The sequence below is a fragment of the Ceratosolen solmsi genome, unplaced genomic scaffold, assembly GCF_000503995.2.
Source record: "Ceratosolen solmsi marchali unplaced genomic scaffold, CerSol_1.0 scaffold16, whole genome shotgun sequence".
Lineage (NCBI taxonomy): Eukaryota > Metazoa > Arthropoda > Insecta > Hymenoptera > Agaonidae > Ceratosolen > Ceratosolen solmsi.
The window spans coordinates 135,978-146,770 of NW_011948451.1; the positions used below are offsets into that span (position 1 = coordinate 135,978).

General features: G+C 40.8%; 1 protein-coding gene across 1 annotated transcript; it reads left to right on the forward strand.

The window, feature by feature from the left end:
* Nucleotides 1–1,262: 1,262 nt before the first annotated feature.
* Nucleotides 1,263–10,134, forward strand: Pino (protein pinocchio). Its single transcript, XM_011505066.1, has 4 exons — nucleotides 1,263–1,321; nucleotides 7,234–7,362; nucleotides 8,583–8,712; nucleotides 9,751–10,134. The coding sequence occupies exons 1-4, from the start codon at nucleotides 1,272–1,274 to the stop codon at nucleotides 9,859–9,861; spliced, it is 420 nt and encodes a 139-aa protein (XP_011503368.1). The 5' UTR covers nucleotides 1,263–1,271; the 3' UTR covers nucleotides 9,862–10,134.
* Nucleotides 10,135–10,793: the final 659 nt, after the last annotated feature.

Below are 10,793 nucleotides of genomic sequence, written 5' to 3' on the forward strand. Positions count from 1 at the left end.
GCAAGCCGACGTATCCGCGAAAACATCGAGGCTGTAGTAAGCACGACCGCTGAAGGTGCCCTCCACCCCCCCCCCCCCCCCCGGCTGTACTTAACAAAGTGCATTTTACAATTGTCTTTATTCGTGCGCTGATTACGCGGATTGAGCGGAATCACGATTTCCGATGCGCTTTGGAGGCTTACGTAAGAAGCCTCGTAACAATTGATTGTCAAGCTTAATGCATATTTCCGCCAGCGATTCTCCATCCATCATCATCACCACCGAATTTCTAATTTGCTTTCTTTTATTGTTGTATTGCGAGTAGGGCGGTGGTGTGATGGTGGTGTGGTGGTGGTGTGGTGGTGGTGTGGTGGTGGTGTGGTGGTGGTGTGGTGGTGGTGTGGTGGTGGTGGTGGTTGTGGTGGTGGTGGAGGTGGCGGCGGCGGCGGCGGCGGCGGCGATGGCGGGACGAGTCTTTTGAGAAACGGGGAGAAAATTCGAAATTTCGTATTAAACATCCGATACTCTCGATAACACCAAATTTCACCGCATTCTTTCTTTTAAGGTATATTTTTGTTTTTCGTTTTTGTTTTTCAAGGAATCGAGTGATGCCAGAGTACAGAGTGCGCCGAAACCAATAGTCTTGGCGTCGACTGGTTTCCACGCGGCCACAACATTTATTTGCGGCTTTAAAACTTTTACGACGAGCGCATCGCCGATCCAGCGTTAATTAAAAAGAAAGAAGCGATCGTTGAAAATATCGTTAAATTAACTATAGTTAAATTATAGGGGCAACTATCGATAGGTTGGAAACTTGCTACGTCCGGCTTGACTTTCCCTCGGCCGCTAATCTGCACTGCGGCACTGCGATATTGCCAAACTATTGCGTCGCAATGACAGTTTTACTTTGCTTTCTCTTCATTCCACCACACCTCTCTTCGCTAAGCGTACACCATACACTCGAGGATTTATAGGTTTTCCTATGTGAAATCCGTCGAGTGGTCCAATTATGCGGCCCACATAATCTCCGGTCCCTCGGCCCTGCTTCCTTGTCAAACGTGTTGGGTTGCATGTACATGTGGGTCGGTCGGGGAATCGGTCACCAAGATTATTATCAATTTATAAAGAAAATTAAGCCGAGGGAGGGTAGTAGTAGTAGTAGTAGTAGTAGTAGTAGTAGTAGTTTAGGATTTAGATTAATTGCCTAACATGAACTGACTGTACAGTCGTTAATTCTGAAATCTCTTCTCAATGTTTCAGTCTCGGACACGCACGAAAGCAACGAAAGCAACATGTCTGTCACGTCCGTGCAAAGCACTACCGAAAATCTCTCACGTCATGGGTAAGTCCACACTAATTGTTTCCCTTGTTGTGTTCGCGCTGTTATTTACTTATTTTTCTCTTATTCTTATGTACATATGTATATATATTATTTCGCTTTAAAGAAGGCAAGGAACGGCTTATGTTATTACTGTGACGCTCAGAAAGAGCCTATCGTCGTTCTCTACATTTATTGACAAAATAACGGAAAAATAATAACCGTATGATGATAAATAACATTAACGTTACGATTACGTAAAGAAAGTGTTTTGCCAAAGATGTTGTTCGGTCGAGGAAGGGAAAAAGTTGCACGTAACGATACGATGCAACACTTTTGTTTTCAGCGAGTCTTACTTATTGTATTTTTAATAATAATAGTAATAATAATAATAATAATAATAATCATAACGATAATGATGGCAAGTAGTACTTTGTACAAAAAAAAAAAAAAAATCTATCGAATTCGAACGAATCAAGTACGAGCAAATTTTATTTAAATTCACTCGCTTCGGGAATACTTTACGTTAAAAAATTCTTTTTATTATCTTTAATGTAATTGTTTTTCTTAGTATTTTTTAATAATTGTTCTTAGAATGAAATTCATTGACTAAATAAACACCAAACAATAAATGACATAAATATATATATATATATATATATATATATATATATATATATATATATATATATATATATATATATATATATATATTTATGTAGACACAAGTTCATTTATATGCATGCATGTTTTCTCCTTTTCAAAGTAGAGAAAAAGATGTGTAATTTCGAAAACGTACTATCCCTTCAAGATACTTTGCATTATTATACAAATTAGATTTTAACTGTTAATATTACGGATTATTATAGATAAAGTGGCGGTAGTTTTTTTTTTCTTCCTCCAATGAGCATAAATTATTTAAATTATAACATACAACATTTTCATATTGATTCTTACATGCTTCAAAGCTCAAAGATAAGAAGTTCATCCGGGGTATAGACATTATTTATAATAGAAATTATGATTTTGTCATAATTGACGTTGTGAAGAGTGGTTAATGAAAGTATAAGAGAAAATTCCGTTAGCGTAAAATCTTTTCACGGCAAAATAAAACTACATTTTTGTAAATCTATAGTTTTTTCTTCTTCTAAATTGTATTATATATCCGGTAAAATTTATTTGTGACAAAACAAATGACAAAAAAAAAAAAATGTTGTTAGCTTGAAAATAAAATTTTTGAAAATTGTGAAAGGCGACGAATGGTTAAAGAAAATTTTAATTTAAAGCTATTTACTTGGCTAGAAAAATCTTATAACATTTAATATAATTTTTTAATAATATCGCGTTATAGCTTATATGTGTGCGCATTAGAGACACAACACACACGCACACGCCCATATATTCTTATTGGTGTATGTTTTCATAATTGATCGATCATTTAGATGATGTTACTTACATTAACGAGTAATACGTTCTATTCATAAACAATGTACGAGCATAAACAAAATATATGCTGCTAATGTCGCATTGGAAAGCCAAGCCAATATTTACTTCCACTAAAGTTTATTGCCAACGTCAAGTAAATTGTGCTAATTGTCTGAAAATTCCAACGGTGATTGAAATGAATTTTCATTGAAACGGTTAAGAAATTCTCTCTATTTCTAATGCGAACGTTGAATTCCTGGTGCGCAAGTAAAGATTATTTGGCGAGAGTATCGATGAAAATATTGAGATTATGAGATTGCTAACGTAATGTAAAAAATATTGAGAATCACTCGTCAGTATTCAAATGATCAAGTATGTCCAGTTTCACCGGCTTACTCGCTAATCCTTCGTATCCTCTTAATCACAGAAACTTCACTCCAACGTACGTGATGATACGTATGTACTACACACGTTCTTCCCTCCGCCTTTCATTGTTTGCCATTTAAGCTGCCGTCGAGTTTATTCGTCGGCTATCGTTCTCAAATTAATCAAAGTTCATCCTGACAAAGGCGCGAACAATGTCGCACGCAACGTCTTGACATCGGCTGTTATTGCAAATTCTTATTGCGCCGCGTGCGTGGCACTGTGATTCATCCGCGGCTTCGCAACAGCTGAGTGCCCGGAATGCCACGTACGTTCCTTATCTTCCCATTCCACTCGTGTGCACTCACCAATACATCCTTCCCTCGTACCGTCGCTCGCTCTCTCGCAACTTAGTTACGGAGGAGGGCGGCGACGCGTCGAACCGTTTTAGCGTCGGTGTGTCGCGATCCCGGGATTAGAATGGGCCCGTCTCAAATCCCTTCCAATCTCATTGCGTACCCTCCTGACACGACGGGACGTCGTCTTAACAGCAATACCACCGCCGGTTGATCCTTCCTCTCTATCGGCTACGCTCTTGGACCTCGTCTCTCTCTCTCTCTCTCTCTCTCTCTCTCTCTCTCTCTTCTTAGCTCTCGATCTCGCTTTCGTGGCTCGACGGGGAGAGAGGAAGGGGGGGGGTGCGTAACCGTAGGCTTAATTCTCTCGGACTCGAGGCGCAAACTCATTCGTAACGCTGACCAGCTGGACCGGAGAAGACGTTGCATTCTCGAGGCGGTGGCTTTGCTATTTTGATCAATCGGCCGTAATGAGAATGGAGATATTGTTAAGCTCGCATTGGCAGGACTGCACGAGGGTTGCATTGTATTTTTGCCGCTATGATTTATTTAGGCTGGAGTCGCGTGTCTGGCTTGCGGTTATTTTGATTCTGCGCTATCTTCGCGCGTAACTTGTCTCTTTCGAACCAACAACGATCATCGGAGTACCCGAGTGCTCGTAATTCCTCGCGGAGTAGCATTACGTAAAGTGATATTTTTGTGCCTGACATACGACCAAGTTTCAATATCGCGAGCTATTATTTGTATTGAAAAAACGCCGAGTCGAACTTTCGACTGGCTCGTCATTTGAATAATAATAATTATTTTAATAATGTTTTTCATTTACTTTTTTTTTTTCTCTTTTTTTTTCTTCGAATTTTATGGCTTTTATTAGGTTGGTCGAGAGATCGTTCGTTGGTCCGTGCATGGCTGGCTCGCTTTTAAAGTAAAGAAGCAAAGGATCGAGCGACCGAGCTCGAATGCCACTATTCGTGATAGATTATCATACCTCTGCCGTTAATTAGATTGTGGCTGAAAATTCTAATGGCGAGCTTGGAGGCAAACGTAAGATTATGTAAGTTCCACGTGCGCGTAATGTTACACGACACCCAGGTTCGAAAGCAGCGGAAACATTGAATCGTCTGTGGTGCAATCTTTGGTAATGCAGCGACTCTGGTGCGCGTCGTCTCGTTGCTTTTCGTTTAATCGATCCGAGAAATCGCTTGGCTTTTTCAATGAGAGAGCAGCAGCCTTGGCGACTCTTAGCGATTCATGGCAAATTCTGCAAAATTTGCAACGGCCTACGCCACCATATCGTCGGCTTATACGAGGACTATGCCCTGAACTTCCGTTAAAATTCATTTTAATAGTAAGGCTAATCGCTCTCGTCTTTCCGACATACTTATATTTACATTGATTTTTTTTTTTTTTTTTTTTTTTTTTTTTTTTTTTTTTGTTTTGTTTTTATGCCGAGAATGGCAACTTTATCGTACAAACCATAAATTACAAACGATTGAAGGCTTTCTCCGAGCTGCTTCTCTACATTCTCACTTAAAGCAACAGCAACATGTAACTACTCCACAAAATTTACCTTTAATTTAACGAATTCGATGAGATTCGAAAGCCCTCACCTCCCCTCCCCTCCCCCCACCTCACCTCACCTCACCGCCCCCCATGCTTTTGCTGATTTCACGCAATGCATGATTTTCTCTCTCTCTCTCTCTCTCTCTCTCTCTCTCTCTCTCTCTCTCTCTAGGCAGGCTCCCATCGCCAAGGGTAATTCCAAGTAATCGGTGGGTGTGATGGGATCGCGCATACGAATTGCCATCGCGGCGTGCAAATGCCTCGTACGCACGCACATGGCGGCGATTAGTAGTTGTATTTCCAAGCGCCATATTTTCCAGATTCAATGCCCCCTACTATCCGTGCCCTATGCTCAATATTTAAAGCTATTTACATTTACATACCCGTATGAATTGCAATTTTTTATCTTCTAACTATTGCTTTGTGATCTTTTGATGCACGCTAATTATAAAATTGAGGAAAACTTGTCTTTACGGCGCATTTATATACACACATTATTTATCGAGCATCGATGAATTTGAAAATATTATCGGAAAGCGAGAGAGAGAGAGAGAGAGAGAGAGAGAGAGAGAGAGAGAGAGTGTGTGTGTGTGTGTGTGTGTGTGTAATAATATTTAGTAGTATCACTAAGTTTGATCGCACGAACCCATGTGTGCATAGAATAACAAAAAAAAAAAAAAAAAAAAAAAAAAAAAAAAAAAAAAAAAAAAAAAAAAAAAAAAAAAAAAAAAAAAGAAATATAATAACGATAACGATAATAGAAATAAGTGACAAAAAACGAACTTTCTTCGTGTAAATATCACGATCACTCGTTAAAAATCTATGTATGATTTATTATGTTTGCAAAGAGTTTTTTTCTGCGTCGCGTAATGATTAGCTTTATAAGCACAATGGCGATACTTTAATGTGCTCACGGTAAAATATGAAGATTAAATTTTATCGATGAGAGATAATCAATTATACTGTATAAAAGACGTAAGGAATACATGAATGTTTATGTATGAAAATTTCAAGCAATAGTCAGTCGTCAGTCAGTCGAAAGCTCGAATTTATATTTAGCTGCGGTTTTGTTTAAATGGAATTGATTCCAATGACTGGCAAAATTTGCCTGAATTTTACGGCAAATACAATGCAGTCGTTTGTAAGTGATGTGCGTCTAAGTATATCTAATTAATTCGCAATTCTAATGGCAAAGAAATGATTAACTCGAATGATAATTCAATTCTGACGTTAGTCCAACTAAAATGCTCACGTCGTTCGCATTAGCAGCAATATTATTTGATTTTTCCACACGTCCACGCATGCCTTAACATTCGTTTATTTATTCCTGATTTATATCTAGTTAATCGTAATCGTGTTATGCATTAATCGATAAAGCATATAGAATATATTGCGTACGGGGCATCCACGTGGATTTTATGCGAAAATTCGACGTTTATTTGCACGGATTTTCTTCGGATTATCATATCGTCGTCAATAAGTTACGGTAAAGCTTCTACTACGATGAAACATAATAATAATAAATATCTTGAATTTATGTATTCACGTATTTTAATCGCTTTTGTTTCTCTTTGTTTCTTTATTCGCAAATCAGGAGGAAATATTTTTTCATTTCCAGCGATCAAGAACTTCCTTCAAAACTCAATGCTATTAAACACGACTAGACTACCTTAAGGTGAAATTGAAATTATCATCGACAATATGCGTAAAATGACTTTTACATACAAAAAAATACAATGGCGTCCTCCGCAAATAATAACGACATATATTTGGTCAAGTATATCGTATAATAATATTTTTTTCAAATGTATCGAAATAATTGTCATCGAGCATCTCTTTTCTACCGTTAATCGTTAAACTATACTCCACATAGTGCATCCAACACCTCTCATTCGTCGGCCGTCTTATGCATTTTTGACAATTCAATGAGTGATTCTGTAAGCTCCTAACGTAAGCTTCGTAGGTACTCGACGTTTTGCTGTTCTATTTGCCCTTTTATCGTGACGTTATCGAGATGTCTCGACGTACAGGGACCCTCTCATTTTCCTAACAACAACTCACGATTCCCTCCATCTTCTACACAACATATTAAAAGATTAGACAATCGCAAGTACGAATAGAGGATGCTACGACTAAAGAAAAAGTAAAAGCTGACCTCTCGATCGACCTAGAATTTTTGCTTTTAAAGAGCTTGATAAAGCTTTTCAACGAACTCTTCTTATATTTCAGGAGCAACATCTCGTTATCCTGCCATAGTCTCAGCGGTAGCGTCGACGAATCTCTGGGCTCGCATCCCCAGTACCAGGACACCATCCTCACGATCGAGGAACTCCGGGCTCAGCTCAACTCCTGCTTTACGTGAGTGGCGCCAACCTTATTTTAGGTTTTACGGGGGCTCCCTTCCATAGGGGCGGCCTCGTCCTCCTCTTTTACCGAGCTCCGTCCGTGCAACGATCATAGCCGACGACGCACTTAGCGCGCACTTCCCAAGTGCGTCTTTCCACTACCATACTACTACCCACCCCTCCAATATCAAATAACAATGACAACGATAATAACAATAACAATAATTATTAAAATAACGCTGTCGCGACGATTACGTTCGTCAGTTCGTCGGCCAACCGTCCTATCGCACTTCTGCATCAAATCGCACGTAATGCTCGTTTATCCAAACTCGACCGGATCTCCCGACTCTTTCCAATTCATTGAGCCGCGCATACCCGATTGATTCGATTGACCGACCGAGCAAGGCGAATTAACGCGACTACTAGTTGGTAATCTTAATCAAGTGTTTGAGTTGGAAATAAATTAAGGCTGCACGAATGTGGCGCTTTACGGATTATCAAACTATTGCAATGCGGATTGCAACTGAAATAATAAGCGAGATTGGTAGTTATTGGTTAAACTAAAATATAAATTGTTTGCTCGTTCGTGGCTTAATGCTGGTAATGACACAATGTGTTTGCCCAAGAGATAAAAAAATGCCCGCGATGAATCGCTAATAAAGTGCCAATAAGATGGGCGGGGCGGGGCGGGGCGGGGGGGGGGCTACCGTCTTATTTGCTTTAATGATTGCTTTAATGACGATTTAACGTCGATCGATAAGCTTGAAATTCAGCCCGCGACGATATGAATTCTTTACGCTCAAACAAATCTCGTCTCATTATTAATAATAATTTTGGGCATGCGCACGAGCTAAATAAGCCAAGACATTGTGTATTATTTTTCACAATGTTTATTTACCATACAAAAAGGTAAATTGGATTGGATTGGCGATGAGGTATTTGCGTGGTTGTAGGGGGGAGGGTGCGCGATGCACCCAAACTGAACCGTGAGTAGACCTCGTTGGAGGTTATTATTCATAAACGGGCGAACCGGGCTCCGAGTGTCGAGCTTTTAAATCGCTTTTAATAGTTGGTAAGCCAGTGGCAACGGTTACGTTCGGCCAACTTAATAAATATGTGAAACGAACCGACATAAGCGAAGAGGGTGCGGCATGATTGGGGGGGGTGGGGGGTAACGGTTACGAAGTCCTATCACAACCGAAATCCAATCGCTTTCTTCTTTTTATTCCGCAGTTGCGGTGTGTCGTGGAGCGAGGAGCACGTGTCCTTGGATTGCAGCGAGTGTGGCGGCTATTCGCTGACCCGACCCTGTCCCCTGTGCGATGGGCGCTGTCATACCGTCTGGAAGCGCGACCTCACCATGGTAAGTCGTCCGAGCCTCCTAATTTGCTGGCTAATTGCTTTGGCGAGGAATAAACGCGAGATAGAATGCCGATAAGTCGGCGTGACTCGAGACTGCCGAAACTCCTAAGTTTTTCCTCATTGATGATGATTATTATTATTAAATCGTTATCGCAGTCGTTGGCTTTGCTATCGCTGCCACCGGCCATGTTGTTGCTTTTTCGGCTGTGTAGTCGACCGAGTGGTTTTTTTTCGCTGTTGATGGAATTTAATTTTCATTCGTAATACACAACAGCTTCGCCCGCACGTACGGAAAATTTATTTTCCAGTTTTCTAGCTCGAAGCTACCAATTCGCCACTATTCAATGCTGTTCCCATAACAACCGGTTTATACTTTCTTAAACTATTTTTAAAAGGATTGATATTTCTTAGGAATAACTTGAAGTTGATATTTCATCGATGAATTTCTTTAATCTAAATAAAGCGTCTTTGGCATTTTGTAAATCATAATGATTCTTATATACGTGGTTAATTTATGTGCTTGCTCGTGGTAGATTTTTTACAATTTTCACGAGTTTTGTCACGAGAACAAAAGTTTTCAGCGAGAAATGTTTATCGCGAAATGTCGTGATTCGCCATACATAACAACCTACAACCCACTTTATTTTCATGTTAAAATTATCGCAATAAACTCACTGCGTATGTTTGAATAAGATATATTTAGAAATAAAATACATTGTCTAATCCTACATTTACCATTTTCTACTATAATTTATAAATATCTGTGATATATATATATATATATTTTTTTTTTTTCACGAGTAAATGTGAGAAGGATTTGACTTATCACAATTGAATGATCTAAAAATATATCGACAACTAATCAATATCGTCTATGATTAAACACCTGTAAAAGGGTGATTTTCCCAAAGTTTTATTATTCTCTCTCTCTCTCTCTCTCTCTCTCTCTCTCTCTCGCTCTCTTTGGATTCTCGAGATCGAGATCATAGAGAACGCGCAGGCTTTCAACGTCTTTTCACGTTGGTCTTTTGCGTTACAGTCGCACGCGAGCGGCAAGGCCAGATGGAATGGCGAGTGCGGCTTGAGCTGCGGGCCGACGCTCGACGAGTCGCTCGTGCCGGCCCTGGAGAAGCTTAGAGCCACCTCGTGAGCCAGTCCCGAGGCCGATCAGCCCGGACTGCCAGCCGCGACAGCGAGGACAGCAACAGCAGCATCGGCAAGAGCTAAGAACGGCAACGACAATGGCAACCGCAAAACCGTGCACAAGACTTAATACCATCGCCAAGCCATTGGTATACGCCTACCCATGCACGCGCACCTCTACATCAACGTGTCTGTGCAATGTTTATGTATGCGAAGTGTGCCTATGAGTGTGTTGGCGCATCGCAGTCGCCGTATATGCTTGAGCTCGGGCGAGCGAGGGAGCGAGCGTGCTTGAGAAAGCGATGAATAAACGGTACGATCCGAGTGCGTGGGAATCGAGCGAATAATACAAAGGTCTTGCGACGCGCGCGCGCCTCTATGGCGTGAGTGAGCGAGTGAGTGATGATGATGATGATGATGATGATGATGACGAGGAGGATGAGGAGGAGGTTGGGGGGGGGGGTGTGCAGTCGGTAGGGGAGAGGCGGGGGGGGAGGTGTGGACGTACGCTGACAGGGAGTATAAAGAATCGCGGACGCGTCACATTGCGCGGGACTGGATTTGTGATTAACCGATAATAAAATCAACGAGAATCTTAACGATATGTAAGATGGATCTAGCTTCTCGATCGATGTCATTTGCATTTGCCAAGGAGAGCCTCGATTTTTCGTATTACTATTTATACGTAGAGTAACGATTTAGAGATATGGAAGATGCACGATTTACGGCTTGAGAACTGTTATATGATTGTCGTGATATTGTGCATTTAAACCATTGGAATTCATTGTCATTAGCGAGAGAAGTCGAGTTTGCTTGACGTTCACGGTCACGTTCACGTAGCGCGGATTCTGCTACGAATGTCGGAGTGCGTTCGTTTCGATTTCGTACTGCGCGGGCGACGCACGACGCACGACGCACGACGCACGACGCACGACGCAC

Bases quoted from the DNA above. Each gene is read 5' to 3' on its own strand.
- Pino (XM_011505066.1), top strand. From the start codon at position 1,272: ATGTCTGTCACGTCCGTGCAAAGCACTACCGAAAATCTCTCACGTCAT. The intron at 7,363-8,582 runs GTGAGTGGCGCC...TTTATTCCGCAG, and splicing joins CAGCTCAACTCCTGCTTTAC to TTGCGGTGTGTCGTGGAGCG. The intron at 8,713-9,750 runs GTAAGTCGTCCG...TTTGCGTTACAG, and splicing joins GGAAGCGCGACCTCACCATG to TCGCACGCGAGCGGCAAGGC.